Source organism: Triturus cristatus, chromosome 12, assembly GCF_964204655.1.
Source record: "Triturus cristatus chromosome 12, aTriCri1.1, whole genome shotgun sequence".
NCBI lineage: Eukaryota > Metazoa > Chordata > Amphibia > Caudata > Salamandridae > Triturus > Triturus cristatus.
In genome coordinates, this window is record NC_140595.1 from 456,695,419 (window position 1) to 456,714,444 (window position 19,026).

Sequence of the window (19,026 nt, forward strand, 5' to 3'; positions counted from 1 at the left end):
CACTCCCATTGGCCGCCCCGCTCCCAACTCCCAGCTGCGCCTCCCTCCCTCTGCCCTCATATGGAGGCCGCAAAGCGGTGGTAGAGAGAGACCTTTGACCCTGTCACCAGGCAGGTCGCTCCCCCCATCCGCCACGCAGCCCCCTGTGGGTTGAACCTCCGTTGCCGCTTTTGCCGCCTGACTGCTCGCTCCCTTTTTTATTCTGTACCCCTGCGCTTGGCTTTCTGTGCCACTTTGTTTTTTTTTTAATTCTGTGCCCCTGTGTTTTGCTTTCTGTACCCCTGTGCCGTGTTGTCCCCCTCCCGCCATCTTTTCCCGCCGTTTTTTCCCCCGCCGCTGAGCCCCTGCAGCCCCGCCCCCTTCACTCCCATTGGCCGCCCCGCTCCCACCTCCCAGCTGCTCCTCCCTCCCTCTGTCCTCATATGGAGGCCGCGAAGCGGCCGCGCCGCTGGCGCACCAAAGCCGCGCCTAAGGCAAGCCCGTCTGCGCCCGACCGCGCCTCGACCGCACCCAGCACCAGAACCCCTGGACCCCGCAACGCCAGACTGCACTAGGACGCAAGCACCCTCCACGCCCCCTCACCAGACGAGACCACCCCTGCTACCGGGCCACCCCGAAACGCACCCAGGAGCCTTTCACCTGCCGGAACTGCAGATTCACCAGCATCCAACTCTCCACACCACCAGCCAGAGAACCCAACCACCTCTGCTGCATCCTACTCAACACCCGCTCCGCTCGCAAGCACGCCATCGAACTCTGGGACCTCCTAGACTCCACCGCCCCCGACGTCGCCTTCCTGGCGGAGACCTGGCTGAACGCCACCTCAGCACCAGTCATCGCCATAGCCATCCCACAGGGCTACAAGATCTCCCACAGAGACCGCACCAACGGAGTGGGAGGAGGAATCGCCATCATCCACAAAGACTCCATCAAAATCTCAACGAACACCGATGACACCCTCACCACCGCCGAGCACATGCAGTTCCAGATCCACACCGACCCCTACACCACCCTCAGAGGAACTCTCATCTACAGACCTCCCGGACCCCGCCCATAGTTCAGTGACACCATCGCCGACTTCATCAGCACCCACGCCCTCGCTTCCACAGACTACATCCTCCTCGGGGACCTGAACTTCCACCTCGAGAACAACAACGACGCCAACTCCACCGCCCTGATCGACAACCTCGCCAACCTCGGACTCAAACAGCTCGTAACTACACCTACTCATGCCACTGGACACACGCTCGACCCCATCTTCTCCGCAAGCCCCCACGTCTCCTTCAACCACACCACCGAACCACACTGGACAGACCACAGATGCGTCCACTTCACCTTCAGAAAACCCACCACACACCACCGCACCCAACAGCTACCACGCCGCTGCTGGGGCAAGGTCACCAGGGACCAACTGACTACCGCCCTCGCCCTGAGACCACCCACCGACTCCACCGACCCAGACACCGCCGCGACCAACCTCACACAGTGGATCAATGACTGCGCCAACACCCTCGCCCCTCTCAAGACCTCTACAACCAACCACACCAACAAGAAAGCCGCCTGGTTCACCGAGGACCTCCGGATCTCCAAGCACACCTGTCGGAAGCTGGAGAAGAAATGGCTCCACGACCGAACACCAGACAACCACACAGCCCTCAAGAGCGCCACCCGCAGACACCACCAACTCATCAGGACCGCCAAGAAGACCGCCTTCAAGGACCGCCTAGACAACAACGCACACAACACCAAAGAGCTCTTCAGCATCGTGAAAGAACTCTCCAATACCAGCTCCAACACGAACGACATCCCGCCATCTCAAGACCTGTGCGACTCCCTGGTCACCTTCTTCCACCGCAAGATCACCGACATCCACGACAGCTTCAACTCCGACCCCCCGCACCCACCACCGAGTCCACCACCCCTGCGACTACCACTCGCACCAGTCGCCTGACTGTCTGGTCCAGCGTCAGCGACGAAGACACCATCAAAACCATGAACTCCATCCACTCCGGATCCCCATCGGACCCCTGCCCTCACCACGTCTTCAACAAAGCCAGCGCAACCATCGCGCCCCACCTCCGGAAAACAGTCAACTGTTCCTTCGAGACAGCAACCTTCCCAGAAAGCTGGAAGCACGCCGAGATCAACGCCCTTCTGAAGAAGCCCAAGGCGGACCCCAAGGACCTCAAGAACTTCCGGCCCATCTCCCTGCTCCCTTTCCCAGCAAAAGTGACCAAGAAGATTGTCAACAAACAGCTGACCCGCTACCTCGAAGTTAACAACATCCTGGACCCTTCCCAATCGGGTTTTCGCAGCAACCACAGCACCGAGACCGCCCTCATCGCCGCCACTGACGACATCTGGACCCTGATGGACAAAGGAGAAACAGCTGCCCTCATCCTCCTGGACCTATCAGCAGCCTTTGACACGGTCTGCCACCGCACCCTATCAGCACGCCTCCACGACGCCAGTATCCAAGAGAAGGCCCTGGCCTGGACCACATCCTTCCTCTCCGGCAGAACCCAGAGCGTCCGCCTCCCACCCTTCCGCTCCAAAACCACCGAGATCATCTGCGGCGTCCCACAGGGATCCTCCCTCAGCCCGACGCTGTTCAATATCTACATGGCCCCCCTCGCCCACGTCGCATGACAACACAACCTCAACATCATCTCCTACGCCGACGACACCCAGCTGATTATATCCCTCACCGAAGATCCCCACACCGCCAAAGCTAACCTCCACAGAGGAATGAAGGCCGTAGCCGACTGGATGAAGGACAGCAGACTGAAGCTGAACTCAGACAAGACGGAGGTCCTCATTCTCGGACCCACCCCATCAGCCTGGGACGACTCTTGGTGGCCCACGTCACGAGGCACAGCCCCGGAACCCACGGACCACGCACGCAACCTGGGGGTCATCCTCGACTCCACTCTCTCCATGACCAGGCAAGTCAACGCCGTCTCCGCGTCCTGCTTCAACACCCTCCGTATGCTCCGCAGGATCTTCAAATGGATCCCCCTCGACACGAGAAAAACCGTTACCGAGGCCCTCATCACCAACAGACTCGACTACGGGAGCGCCCTCTACTCAGGAACTACAAACAAGCTCCTGAGACGACTCCAACGCATCCAGAACGCCTCGGCCCGACTCCTCCTCGACGTCCCCCGCCGCAGCCACATCACACTCCACCTGAGAGGCCTGCACTGGCTCCCCGTCAACAAAAGGATCACCTTTAAGCTCCTGATCCACGCACACAAAGCACTGCACAACACCGGACCCACCTGCCTCAACAACCGACTCAGCTTCCACACCCCCACCCGAAGCCTCCGCTCAGCCAACCTCGCCCTCGCCACAGTCCCCCGCATCCGGAAAACCACCGCCGGCGGCAGTTCCTTCTCCTACCTCGTCGCCAAGACCTGGAACACTCTCCCCACCATCCTACGACAGACCCAGGACCTGCTGGCCTTCAGAAGACTCCTCAAGACCTGGTTCTTCGACCAGTAGCACCCCCCCTCCCCAGCGCCTTGAGACCCTCTCGGGTATGTAGCGCGCTTTACAAATGCAGTGATTGATTGATTGATATTACATTTTTATCAATGAAATAGAAGACCATATACTGAGATGGACAGAAAAATGGTCTGGATGGGTTGGGGGAGGTGATCACTCAGGATATGTTTATTCAATCATTAGGTATGAGTATCTTAGGTAAGAGGGGTTGCTAAACATATACTCCACAAAAACATTACAAGATGTTTTTGAATCCTTATCACCCGCCAAATTTGATAAGTTGGGTGGGCATGAGTCGAGTTTGTGTCCAAGATTTAAATATTTAGAAGCTGACCGGTTCATATGTTTGTGTGATGCCCGTTGCTAGGACAATAATTGTATTTAATATTCTGCCAAATAAAACAATAAAATACAAAAAAAAGGAACAACAGTGAATTCACTTAATCTTCTGGTGTCGGAGAAAATGTGTAATGCAAACTGGTGCTCATGTAAGGAGCTCTACTGCCCTTGGGCCAAGGTCGAGCTGTATAAAACTGCAAAAAACTACTCTTTCATAATATTAGAATCTTACTTCCTCTGCAGCTAAGTAGATGGACGCTTCATTTTTTTACGGCGCATTTCTAGGAAATGTTTCGTATTTAAAAGACATATTTTTGTATTGGATTCCTGTTTTTGATCAACTATCTTTATGAAAACTACTGTATATTTATGAACTACTTCAGTTCAGTTTGACACTTTATTCTGAAGGTTTTCCATCCATAAAAGTAACATACATATAACAATAAACCTTTCATATAGTTAAAAACATTATTAAATATTATCAGAAGAGAAATTACAAATAGCAGCGAAAAATAAAGTACCAAGTGCCTACACAGCATACCTTACAGTGATCAAACATATTTGCATGTTTCATTCCTCAGAGTTGATATCAAATAAAAACATAGCTATACACAGCATGTCTTAAAAATGAACCTACATGTAAGCATGTTTCACTGTCAGCCAATTGAATGACAGATAAAAACATGGCTCTGCATTGTGCAATGTCATGGTATTTTCTTCTGAAGAGAGGGAGCCAAAATAATTTTCTAAAAAATACATACAATTTACAAGACAATAAAAGTGAGACATAGTTTGACTGTCTTATCACACGGCAAGGAATAGCAGCAAGGTTTGTTTGATACCCTAGCCGAAAACACAATAAATACTTAACAGTGTGAGCTCGAAACCTGCATAACAAAGAGCGTTGTCATCTCCCAGGAGGCTGCCCTAAGTACACGGGAGATACCGGCGGAACACACAAAGACAGATAGGCGTCTTTCATGTGCTAATTCATAAGAAGCTGAGGCTACTTCCCTTTTATTAAAATCATAACATAAATTTGTCTCTGTAAAAGCCTTTAGCATACCAATTTTTCCTATTTCAGATGTAATGCATGCCAATCACGGAATTCAGAGGCCATTATCACAGGAAAGGCAATAAGTTATTATATCTCTTGCAGTGCAGCCTTCTCATTGCTCCAGATAGATAACAAAATAGTAAAGGCCTCACTCTAATGAAGTCACAAAGGGTTAACTCCTTATGGCAAATAACATGGGGAGAAGAAATTGGTACCCCAAGGAGTCTTCAACAGAATCTATTTTCTTCATTTTGTAATATTTCTCAATTTGCGACCCCCAATGAGGACACACTGAGATTTATAAATTTGCAATATGGCTTCCAATTGCCTTCCACCACGATTTATGAACTAGAAACCGGCCTTCAAACTTCAGATTACACGAAGAATTACCTAGAAGTCTCAAGATTGGTACCCCCCATCCCAGAAGTGCTGTGCAGCTGTTCCATGCTTATATTAAATTTTCTGTGTTACTTACTATTCGAGGATCAGGGTGAAGCTGTTCTTGCACTCGAAGGCATCATAGAGCTGAATAAGGTTGATGTGGTTTAGCTGGTTCATGATATTTATTTCGTTTTTCACTTCCTCCTGTTAAAAATGAGTAAAGAAGTTAAATTATCAAGAGGAACACATTAACTTACCATTTAAAATAAGGTTTCCAGCATTACTCAGAATATTTTCTTCTTATTTTAAAGTGCTATTTTTTTCTTTTCTTATATGTTTACAAAGAAAAAAGATATGTCACGAATATGCAGTAATACCTTGAGTTCTTGATGTAAGACATACATGTAATACATGAACGCATTTAGACATAAGCATTATCTGTATCTGTACTGAGACACAAAATGAATGACACATATGCATGTCCCTTAAAGTGATGTGTTTTCAGGACTTTCCTCAAGAAGAGAAGCAGCAAGTTTCATTTATGGCGGAATATTATTCCAGATCTTGGGTATGAGGCTTAAGACGTTTTGTCTTCTGACCTTTTTATTTTTGCACCTATTGTTCCCTGATCTCTTTTTTCTCTTTTGTTATAATTTGGAAAAGGCATTTCTCTCTGGGTTCTTTCCCTATACCAGTGTCATCTTTCCAGTGCTCTGCAACTGAGCTACTTTGTATACTTATTTTGCGATTTCCAGGATCAAGCAGTTAAGGTGCTTCCTCACTTTTCTTTGGTTTCTCTGGTGCTTGCTTGTATAAGCTCTTGGCTTGACCAATAATCGGCTGACTCTATCCTATTCATGAACCTGTACTCTCTAGGAACATCTAGCTACCACTTCCCATGGGAAATCAGTTTTGCGCTGTGCCTCTCCCAAGAGGATTTTACGTTCTCCTCTGTAGCCGTGGCCTGCTTGTCTATATAAAGGATCGTGCTGGCCAATGGAAGCTACTCAACCTCGGCTTTTGCCACTGTGATGGCATCTTCATTGCTCCCAATTCTGAATATAAACAAGAAGCCCTGTGACCCTCAAGTACCCCAGATTCTCCTTGCGCTACTTAGATAATGAAAGAATTCACTGATTAACAACAAGATCAGGTAGCATACACGTAGACGAGTAGAAATGGAGTTGCAATGGAAAATTAAAAGAATTGAAAGAGAAATTGCTATTCACATATTTAAGCAAGCATTTTGTGATACAAACACACATCACACAGTCTTCCATCACATTGATTTGCTTAATGGTCTATGGTCGCTTCACCATCTATTATCGTAAGCCTGCAGCTGCCGTGATCATACCTGCCTGATCGTACACATTTACAGAGAAAGCAGGAGGACATGGAAGCAGAGATGAGCCCAGAAAGCTGCAAGCTCAGCAATGGATGTTTGTTGCTCTGTATTTTTCTGACAGTTTCTCGGTCCAGTGTGGGCGGTTAGCTCCTATCGCCTACAGCTCTTGTCTTCCCTTCATACCGATCTTAGGTCTTGAATAGTGAAAGGGAGCACAACGCATGCAATGGCAGACATGTGACCACTGTGTTTGCTCCCTCATCAGGTGGAGACAGGCATGCGGCAGGGTACGCACTTCGACCAGGGAGAACCCCATCAAAGATTTCCTGAGAGACTGGCTGGACATACACAGGGGAGAAGAACACTGGTTTGTTTAGGCCACCGGTGGTGACTGGTGGAGGTGGCGGTGGTAGCGGTAGCTGCACAGCATATTGCAGATTGGTAGTGAGGGAGGAGGTAAGTGAATGCAGCACACTTCTCTGACACTTTTCTGATGTGGGGTGCCACTGCCCATCTGAACTGTTGAACCTCCGACAATATCAATAGCGTGGCACCAAGGTAAACATAATGAGATTAACAGCTGGTAGGAGACAGTAACACATGTGGTCATCCACAAGCAATCCAAGAGGTTAGTGAAGAAGGATATAATTAAGAGCTTGAGGAGTACAGCCAGTTTGCCACAAGCCAAACCGTACAGACCGGGAGTAACTACATAAAAAAATAGAGGTGGTGGGCGGAGGCCAGCAGCAGCCCAGAATCAAGATGTTCAATGGAAGGCAATGCCACTGCCAGTTCTGGTGTAGCCAGCAAGGTGGCTAGGGAGAAAGGTGTTAAATGCTACCGTCCAGGATTAGTTGGGAACTACGAGTAGTACTACAGCAAGGAACACAATAAATGTTATGAATCCTTTAAAGGTTTTGTGAGCAAGCACTTTAAAAAGACTGGCAGTCAAGAGAATGCTTCATTAAAGTTCAAGAGCAGCCCCTCACAGAGATGTTAGACACGGTAGACACAGTAGACACAAACAAGGTGTAACCCGAACCGAGACTGTCTTTATCACCTAAGCTGCACTCACCTGTGGTAATGGGATTGATTCATGATGGAATAGATGTTCAGTATATGTGAGCAGTTACTGCCTGACTAATAGTAATGGTGCCAGAGGTCTTGGGTTGACATATTGACAATTTCAGAATTAGTGCAGCTAACCAACCCTCTTCTTTAAATTTAGAGACATCAGCTACCCCTTCTGCATCTATGTTGAACATAATGTTATTAATGCTTCAAGGAATATTTGAGGTAATAGTATTAAACAATGAGGTCTACAAGCCCCAAAATACACAGCTGCAGGGTATCTTGAGTGAATTAAAGCAAATAAATAACTTTATGCCGCCTCTAGTGAAACCAGTGGAAGAAAACTAATATAACCCAATAAGGACAGATATCAAAGGCCATCAAAATAGTGCCCCGTTGTTTATATCACTAAACAATCAATGTTAGTCAAACAATGTTCAAACGGTATATACCCTAATAAAAGAGATTACATAGGGGTTCAGTAAAACATCATAGGAGAACTGAGAATAATAAAAGGAGAGTTCTGGATGAAAAGGGCCCAACAAAGGTAGAGGAAAGGCAAAATAACCTGTTGATAGTAGACAGAAAGAAGCCAGTCCTTAGTTAACGCTCCAAGAGGAGAGTAAGTGTGCATAACCAGGAATCTAGTCCCATAACGCTAAAGGGGAGGGAGCAAATTTACTACTAAAGTGGCGGAGTGTGGCTTTAACCCAAGAAGGCTAACGCTGTGCTCCTTCACTTTAGAAACGCAGGGCTGCACTGTATTTACATAAATACTGTGTAGTCCTGCGTTTATCTCTGCACTGGTGCTAAAGTTAGCTGCCCAGCGCCAAAGCAGGCACTCTTGCACTATAGTGCAAGAGTGTCTGCGTTGTGGGAATGATTGTTTATGTGCAAGAAGGTGTCCCTTCCTGCACATAAACAATCATAAATGGCACTTTTGTATCTTCTATGTGTGCTGCATGTGCAGCACACATAGAAGTTGCAACTCTTAATTTTTTTAATTATTGTTTATGTGCAGGAAGAGACACCTTCCTGCACATAAACAATCATTCATGGCGTTTTGCTGTTTCTATGTGTGCTGCACAATGCAGCACACATAGAAACAGCAAAAACGGGGAGAAATAAAGCATTTGTTCTTGTTTCGCATGTTTAAGACCAGGTTTTCCATGGTCTAAATGTTGGCGCTACCCCATATTTACGCCACCCTTGCAAATATGGGGCAGTGTCAAAATCAATGGGTGTTGTAGTGGAATGCCCACTGCAACACTCATTGCCCATCCCTTTCACGCTAAGTATAGTGTGAAAGGGTGCCTTACTCACAAGGTGGAGTTAAGTGGCTTAATGCCACCTTGTGAAAAAGGCGAACCTCCTATTGCTACAGGAACGTCAGTAAAAGTGACGTTACTGTGTTGACAGGGGCTTGCAAATATGCCTCAAGAATACCAAGGCCAGAGGGCAAGGTGTTGAGGGTGGGAGTATGGGAAGAAAAAGTAAACAGCTGGTCGTATCAAATCCCTAAGTCGGAGGAGGACAGAGTAGATAGAAGACAGGCGGAAAGAAGTGCTATGAACATTGGAGAAGTGGATCACAGAGACCAAAGGGGGAATACATTATGGATTTATCTAGTGCTACAGCAAAGGTGGAGGGTTGCCAAAATAATTAGAAAACTAACTCCTTTGACCCGACCAGCTCTACTTTTCTCCCTCTTTTTTCAGAAATTGTAAAGTTAGCCTTGGAAACCTCAGAGATGGAGATCTTAAAAAAAGCTATGAAATGCCCACCAGCAAAGGAAATAGCAAAGAGTGAACACAGGAGTAATGGCTTCTTACCGCAACAAGCTTTGCTGGGAAAGAACAAAGTAAAACTATTGAAGCACGAAAACAGAATAGAAGACCAGTAGATAGTAGAAATAAGGGCTCCCTGAGAGTACCAGCCCCAAGGTAACGCTGGCAGGTAGGGTTACGGAGAAGGAAATCATGATGCTGGTCTGGCATCCACAGACGAAACAGAACTGGGGTGCTTTAGCGAAATAGACAAGGACAATAGTTCTTCACACAGCCTGTTCGTTAAGTCATGGAGTATATCTGGTTTCAGGAAACTATTGTCTCCAGAAGTTTTAAAGAAATGTTGGATCTTTACGAGATCAAGCATTTTCAGGAAAATTGGCTATGTGAAGACCCACTTCTAATTGATGGAGTCCTACAGGTTAGCAAAAAATCAACAACAATAGGCTTAGGTCTGCCTTCGGGTGAAGTTTGATAACCCTGATTTCTACCAAATTGGCAAACAAAGTGACCAAGTTAGATGCAAAGTGTAACTGGATTTTGGCATGCCTCATGCAATTGTAAAAAAGGTTTCGCTTTGGGAGTATATAATTGTTATTACTGTGCATATTCAACCTGTTAGTGTCGAAGATGATAGAGTTCAGCTAACATCGTTTAAAGAAGATCTGGCAAAGATGTATGGAAAGTTTCGCTCGTATGTACTGCTATTAATGAGTGATTTTACTCATAAATTAGATCCTTGCAAGAGTGATCTACTATACATTGAGATGCTATCAACATATATCTGCTCGGAATGTTTCCCAGTAAATCCAGCCACAGGTCGGGATGCCGCATTGCAAAACTTTTGGGGGCACACAGATTGTTTTGTATAAATGGCTGCAACAGCTCACACCAACAGCTAGACAAACTCTTAGTAATGGTATCCAAATGTGACCCATAGATAGTATTTTTATGTATGCGTGGTTTTACCATAGAGTTGAGAATTTAAGGTTATGCAAATAGAAGGAAGTGATCACCTGCTGCTGCAGTTTTAAATATTGGGGTTTGTGATATTAGAAAGCAGGTTCACCCACTACAAGCAGATTATCAAAAACATCTTATAACCATGATTACAAACAAATACTGCTGCTGGTTAGCTTTCAGCAGCGACAAGATATAGGGGCACAAATAGAAGGGGATAAAGCCACTAGAACATCACTTTTCGTAATGATCCGGGGGCGCTATGCTCTGTACCATATTTACAAAGTGGCGTTAAGCTACTTTTTGTGTGGCTTAACGCCTCTTTGTAAATATGGTACCCTTTCAAGCAGGTATCTGCATGAAAAGGGTGTGCAATGGGTGCTGCTGTGGGCATTCCACCACAACATCCATTACTTTTTGACGCTGCTCCAGATTTACAAGGAGGTGTAAATCTGAAGCAGCACCAAAAACTAAAGTCATGCAATTTTAGGCATTAGAATTGTGTAGAAAAACTTAGATTTTCCTTGTTTTTGCTTTTTCTGTGTGTGCTGCATTAGGCAGCACACATGAAAAGAACAACATAAATTTAATGATTGTTTGTCTCTAGGAAGGTGTCCCTTTCGGTACATAAACAATAATTAAATACTGGAAATTTGCTACTTCCATTTGTGAGGCAGAATGCAACACACATAGAAGTAATACATAGCCATTATTGATTGTTTATGAGCAGTAAGGGACACCTTCCTGCACAAAAACAATCATTACCTGCACTATGGTGCAAGGGTGCCTGCGTTGCTAGGCAGCTAGTTTTAGCACCAATGCTAGGGAAAACACAGGGGTGCGCCGTAGTGTTGTAAAACTGTGCATCCCTACATTTTGGAATTTTCAGATCGCGCCGCTGCCAATTTTGGCGCAACTCTGCGCTTCAATATTTTCTTTTACATATGCCCCATAGTATAAAAGGAGGAAGCGCAGGAAAATTTATAAAATGGAATAATGAAATAATTGCAGATAGTAGAATGTTTAAAGGTAGAGTTAAAGGTGAATAAGAAGTGAGAGAAGAGTGCTTTGAATGATACGAAGAAGCTAAAAGTCTGGTTTGGTAGGGAATGTAGAAGCTTAAAAAAAAAAGATAAAAAAGGGAAAACATCTTAAGAAAAAAACACAATTATGAGGTTAAAGTCCTCTTATGTACCGCAAAAAGGGATTAGAAGAGAAAACTAGATAACAAGAAAATATCTCACAAGATCTTATAAGAGCGAAAAGATATGCTGGAAATGAGAGAAATGAAAAAAGTGAAAGACATTCCGGCATCTTGTGCAACAAGGGACAGAAAAGGAGGAAGGGAAAGTGTGGTGCTTGGTATCGGAGGAGGCATAGGCAACCTATTTGGAGGAAATGTATAGTAATAGTTGTGAAGAGGCACTGTGAGAGGAAAAAAAATATTGTGGACCTTTACGGCATTAAAATTAACCAGAGCCACATGACCGGATAACCTATCAGCAGTTTATAATTAAAATGTGGATTGGTGGACAACATTATATTATTTAGTGGTTAACCAAATCCTATTGACAGATCTGTTGCCTGAAAAATGTAAGGGTGCAATTATAAGACTCATCCATAAAAAGGACAATGCCACTTTACACAAGGAATAAAATCCCCTTAAAACAGGGAGGTTTCAAAGAGGGCTACTCAACAATAGTTCACTTCTTTAGTCTGTGGGCATTAGCACGAACATTGGTGGAACACAGGGGCAAACTGTTCTGTTGCTTCTTAGACTTTCGTGTCACATTCAAGATGGTGGATCATCAAGAGTTGTGAGAATTATTGATAGAATTAGAAATCTCAAAGGGTCTTCTCTTATCCTTGCAAGAACTACTCAGCCAGGATTGGGCATGTGTGAGAATAGATACAGAAAGAACACTGAGCCATACAATAACAATCAAGAACGATCTGAGACAAGGATGCATGTTGTCCCCCATGGTATTCCTGATACTTTTAGCTTATCTACCAGCCACCCTATTGACATCAAAGGGCTTTAGCCCAAAGATGAATGGCATGCATGTCCCATGTCTCTTATCGGCAGACAATCTTGTCAGCATGGATATGACAGAACTAGGCCTTCAAGGGCAATTAATGGCATTCAATGCTTATCGTAGTAAGAAGAAATTGATAGCAAATATGGAAAAGACCAAAGTTCCTACATTTGGAAAAAGGAATTCAAATTACAATTGGTACTTACGAGACAAAAGAATAGAGACAGCCAGTAATATAAATATCTTGGGATGTGGTTTGAAGAAAAACTGCGGTGGACAAAGCATGTCGAGCTACTAAAAGAAATAACACTGTCTTCAGTATATGGACTTTAAATGTGCCCATAAGTGCACTCTATTAGTAAAAGTGTGTATTGCGCGACTTCTGTGCATCCACTCTTCAAAAGCCAAACCTATAGTGTTTGCCAGAGCTTCTTAAAACTCATCTTTGTTCCTGTTCTAATGCATTTTTCATTCCATGAATATTGAGAATAAAGAGCCCTTGAATTTCCGATCACCTGGGACGTGGAGCCTTTTATGTCATCTATTAGAAATCCACTCTGATGTCAACTGAATTAAGCAACCACTCTCAAGCAGCCACTAATGAGATATATATGAATACGGACTCTAAAGGTCATGCAATGCTCGGCTTTTGTTAATGTATGGATGCCTCTTTTGAGTTAGGATTCAACTGTCGGCAGCTTTTGGAAAATATTATGTTTTTCATTTTATATGATTAAAGTATAGGCTTTTATTTAAATGCCGCAGTCACAGAGGGGTGTGTTTAATTAAAGCAATAAAGGTGGATGCATCTCAGACCGCTCGGTGAACACAGCATTATTAATTGGTGAGCTGGAATAAAGTACAACATATAATTAATCATCATGCTTTCCAGGGTACCATTTAATGAAAACACGTTACTGTTTTCACTAATGTAGCATGGACCTTTCCAAAGTTGAAGGTGCTCTGAACAACATACAAACAGCAGTCAGATAAAATCAGACATAAATGCAGAATTACTGCCTGCCACAGTCATCACTACCTCATAATGGAGAAAGAACACAATGAAGAACCTCAACCCTGTTGGCCCCACGTTGGTAAAACACATTTATTGTGAATTTCCAGAATGAAGAAGCCCCGTTTCCTTGAAAAAGATGAGTAAATTCCACAAAGATACATCACAAAAAGGGGATAAGACAACATGTAAGTAGAAAAGGGGGCAAGGGTAACAGTGAAGGGGAAGAGATTCTTGGGCATAGGTATCAGTAAAGGCACTATGGTGTAGTGGCATTACAATATATGTAGGGCTAGAACTACAAAGAGATAGGTATTAGGACATAGGAAGGAGAAGAGGTACTGGAGTAGAGACAGAGGTAGAGGTATGAATTTATACATACAAGTAGAGGGACTAGGATATAGTCTGGGGTATTATGACTAAGATCGAGGTACGGGTAGGGCTATTAGGGCATAGACAGGATAAGTTAATAAGGGTGTAAGTAGAGGTACTAGTATAAAGGCATTGGGGTATAGAAACAGGTAAAGGCGCTAGGGTAAACGTGGAGTCACCAGAGTTTAGGTATATGGGTAGAGTTTCTGAGGTATACTTAGTAGTAAAGGTTTTATGGCATAGGTAGGATTAGAGGTTCTCATGTATAGGCAGTTTATACGTACTAAGGTATATGTAGGGGTAGATGTACTAAGGGCTGGAGTAGAGATACTTGGCTATATGGAGAGGCAGAATACTATGTTATAAGTGTGGCAGGGTACTAGAGGATAGACAGTTTATAGGTACAAGGATATAGGCACGAGAAGAAGATTAGGATAAAAACATAGTAAAAAATTTAGTTATGAAGTGAAGATAAACCAACTTGGGTACAGAATGAGAGATAAAGAGGAGAAGAGAAAAGTGAGGAGTGGTGGAGGATCCCTCATAGACAAAACAAAGATATGATAGAAAGGTAGGAGGCCTAAATACCGTACAGGTATCAGTGCTGGAATAGAGGGGGAACCAGTCAGAATCTGCTTTCAGAAGCAGAGCTTGAGATGGGACTGGATTACATGCTGGGCCATGTGACTCATACCACATTTGTCCCAGTTCCTCCAGGACACATGCAGCAGCATTTGTACATTCAGTGTGCTTAACGTTAGGGACAGATGAGCCCCCTATTACAACATGATATGACACATTCCAGTCAATCTAATACTTTTTGTCCAGACTGGGAACAGTTGGAGGTCAACTAAAGTACACAGGGGACATCAAATCTTGTCATAGTATGTTACACACCCAGCAGCCCACGAAGAGGAACATATACCACCCCCCCCCCCACTTTATTGCTACCAATTGGAACCTATTTTATCAATCATAGAATACCAAAAGATTAAGTTCAAACTTGAAAAGTTTCGATGCAAATCTAGCAGGACATATGGAAGAATTTAAAGCGGGATGATAGTTCAGTGAGCAAGTTAACCAGGATTTGAACTTGTGATCTTTAATAACACAAGGATCACTGCAACAAAAGCAGCAGCTTTTCATAAAATGCAAATTCCAAGTACATGCAATGACCTGCAGCGATCAGAGCTACTTTATGCTTCTTCAAATCTGTGACCACAGAGTGCACATAGATCCCTTCAACAAACCGATCACATGAGCTTAAGCTAAATCCTGAAAACAGGACTATTCAAACTCACTTTCTGAACCAGCCTTTTCGACTCTTGGGCTTCAGTCACACATTAGAAGTTAAGAGCTCCACCCTAACTACTCTGAAGCATTCCCCAGCTACATCACTTATTCAGATGGGAAGTTGTTCCTATTTCTGTTGTGCTCTAAAGTAACTGAAAGATTTCATGCAGAACATAAGAAAACTCCTAAATGAATCAATAAATAAAAAATTGATTAACAACCAGAATTGCCGTACCAGTATAATACCCTAAAGTTAGCTGGATTCACATAGATCAATACAATGGGTGTCTCAACACTCTACGCAACTACATGCAGGACTGGCAACCCACCCTTTACCCACTAAACTAACTACAGAGAACAAATCACTACTACAAGTCCCCTTACCAAGACTCATTTTGTATCCTACTGTACCCCTGAATAGTTTCTTATGTCAGTGGGTTCTCATCAGAGAGGAATAAGAGATTGGGTGCTCTGGATTCAAGAAGAAAAATATCAAAAGATTGGAGAAGAAGAGCCTTTGAAGAAAACCAACACAAACTAAACACACTACTTCAGGGATTAGGGAATGGAAACCCGACCTTTGTTGAACACTGATACAATGCAACACTGGAACTGAGGACACTAAGCCGGGTAGAATAAATACCCAGAAAGGATTCAATTACCTTAACTAAGCTAGATAATGTACCCAACCCCATGTCTAAAGAAAACATCAAATTACTCTACAAACTAGACCAGTTCCACAATCTAGCAAAGAACAACTACATCATTAACAGATTACATTGTCCCTCCATCAACAACACAATAACACACAACAGGTAAGGCAGAAACCAGTCCATGTGCAATATGGTATCTGACAAGACCTTAAGGTGAGGGATACATGTCAATAAATGAATTGGGTTGCACAGAGTCGGAAGACCTGCACCTCCTTTGTGATAGACCAAGCAGAGACAACCCGAAATATATGTTAACATGCAAGACCCCATCCTACCAAACCCACCTGCAAGGAAGCCCTACAGATTTACACACCTCATTTACTCATTGGTCCAGCATACATATACTGGCATCTTATCATGGAATCCTGCCTTGTGGGAAAACCCAAAACAGAAGACAAGCTGTACATGAAAGAATCAAAAGACCAAGTCAGGGCCGGCTCTAGGGCAGTGCGACCAGTGCCACCGCACCGGGTGCAGACTTCGCGTAGGGGCGCCTGCCTGCTACTTTATATTGCTTTTTTTTTTAAAGCACCTGCTGCCGCGTTCCTGGCCTCTGGCAAATTTTAAGCCAATAATAAAATTGTCAAGTTAACTCCGGTGATTAATCTTCTTCCTGGATAGAGACGGTAGTTTTGTCTAGTGGAAGTTTTGACTGCTGAAAGTTTTGATTCCTCATAAGGTAGTGCAGAGGGTTAATATGCCTGCTGCCAAGAATGTGTACCATGCAAATCACAAAGTGAATATAACCTAAATAGATCAGTGGGTTACTGATTTCGTCAGAGACTTCCTTATGTTACTTGCAGTTTACAAGTTAAACTCCTAATGTAAAACAGTGAGCTACTAACTGTCATCAAAGAACTGAAATGTAGACGTCAACTATAGATTAGAGCGTATTGATTTTTTCCCCAGACTTGTATTATCCTAATGTTTGACAAAGGTTTTATTTTGGCAGAAATAATTTCTAATTATTAAAGAGAACCCCCCAACCATGGGGGGTGTGTTTATTTATTGTACAATTAATAAAAATTCACAATATAAAAACTTCCATTGTAAAGAAAAAAACGTTTAAGCCTTATTTACATTTATAGTGTAAGTTTAAAAAAGAAGAAAATGATTATTCTCTATAAAATCGTGAAAGTCTCAATTGCATTTTGGTATTGACCATTTATAAGTTTATAAAGTCAATGTGCCTCAGTTTGCCAGGCGTAGTTGTAACTTGGCAGGTGACTAAACGGGCTGTCCTTTATTGGGTTGAGGTGCTGTTACTTGCTGATCTTTAGATGAACCTTGTGGCTAATTCAGGAGTCTTCTAGCTACTATGTCAAAGTACTTTGTCAGTCTGCAATATAGCTGAGTCTCATCAGGATTAAAGCACAGCATCACAGCCTGCCTGCAGCTTCTTATGCCCTTTTGATTCCATAAAGCTCGAAATAAAGAGCGCCTTATGTCCATCAAGATTGGACAGATGCAGATTATATGTATAAGGTCCTCTTTCCCTGCTCTACAAAGTCGGCAAAGGTGTTCTTCTGTTCCCCTTTTCCAAGGTGCCAAGTGGGGTAATATTGGTAGGATGCCTAGGCGCAAATTTAAGAATTTACCCCCAACCATGGTGTTACATTTCAAATTCTGAGTCTGTGCCTCTCCAGACCAAGCCCCACTAAACTATACAGCCTACCAGTATGGATGACATATAAATCCTACCCCTTGTAGTCCTCCGTCTTATGTAACGTTCCCTATACATTGAGTTACACTCTGTAATGTGTGTGCAATGTAAAGTGCTCTGACACCCTTCACTTTTATGAGTGACACTATAAAACGAATTTAATGCATTTGAGAGAGAGTGGTTATGAAGGTAGTGCGGGAATCCATTGCAGAGGTGGTCATTGGGGGGGGGCATCAAAAATCATTGTCGCACAGGGTGCTAAAGCCGGCCCTGGACCAAGTAATTTGTGAACATGTACTACATAAAAACCATGTTGAATTACATTAACAAATGCAGTCTGTTTGTTATTAATTGAATAAGCCAGAACAGTTTTACTATCACATTTATCATTGTTGCTAGTTTATTCAGGGGCAGAGTTTGAAGAAAAATGTTTTTTATATATATTGCACACGTTGACTCCACTGCTCATGATACCACCCCTCATTACTGCACCCCTTTCTGTCGCCTACCCCAATTTACTGGTTCCCGGAGTAATTTTTTTCATGTGAAGAACTGATGGATGTTTCTCTCCAGCAAAGGTGAAACAAGAAATCAATGTGATTCTGGAAAAAATGACTAGAGGACATTATTTAGACAAATTTAACATCCGGGGAATGCCTTTCAAATGGAAAAATCTGAGGAAACAGGTTTGTAGATAAGGATTCTTCAAAATATGCTTTCTCAAAAATGTTTATTTCATGATACCGCTTGATTCCCTGGCATCCTGAAAAACAAGGAGCAACATGAGGTATTGGACAGTTTAGGGAGGGGGTGCATGTGGCAGCAAATTTATCTTGAGTGTCGCAAGGGAGGGAAGACACTCTCTGGAACATACTGATTAAGGCTCAGCCTCAGGCCCCCATGTTTACTGCGAGAAAAACCCTAAGCAAAGCTTCTAAGGAGCCTGAAAAGAACATATACTCCCTCAGATCATCAAGGGGGAAAGCCCTGATGACTAAAACCTCTGAGAGGCTTGAGTGTCTCACAGAAAACAGCACTTTAGAGACCTCTTGGGCTGGGGCGCCCCAGACAGGGAAACAAAAGGACGCTCAAGCCACCTCTAAACAGTTCTCAGGTTAGCGTTTCCACCTCTAAAAATTCCTACTTTAAAATTTGGACAAAATGACCAAGGGCAGAGTGTCCGAAGAGCAGGCTGGATGTCCAAACAAGTATTCGAGAGTGGGACTAGGAGACTGGAGGGGGAGACCAATAGTGAACCCTCTCTCTTAGAGAAGGCCGCAGTAAGCTCTCAGCAAGAGATAGAGGGATCAATTCTGCCTGGTGAAGGCATAAATATCCCACAGTCAAATCGTTTTCAGGCTCTCTCGGACTCTTACAACACTAGTTCAGAGGAGGAAAGAACCCTAAACCTCGGGGAGGGATCCCTATCTTCAGTACAGGCAGCTGGGCCTCCAGGTTTGGCTACAGGAGAAGGAGCCGCTCTTTGATGT

The 19,026-nt window shown here is 44.1% G+C and overlaps 1 protein-coding gene across 3 annotated transcripts in view; it reads right to left on the minus strand.

Annotated features, from left to right (window-relative positions):
- MYLK3 (myosin light chain kinase 3) overlaps positions 1 to 19,026 on the minus strand; it is a 437,450-nt gene that overhangs the window by 179,082 nt on the left and 239,342 nt on the right. For all 3 annotated transcript variants that reach the window (XM_085636963.1, XM_085636962.1, XM_085636961.1), the window contains exon 7: positions 5,379 to 5,488. In XM_085636963.1, the coding sequence (XP_085493089.1) occupies positions 5,379 to 5,488 (110 nt within the window). The remainder of the gene's footprint in view (positions 1 to 5,378; positions 5,489 to 19,026) is intronic.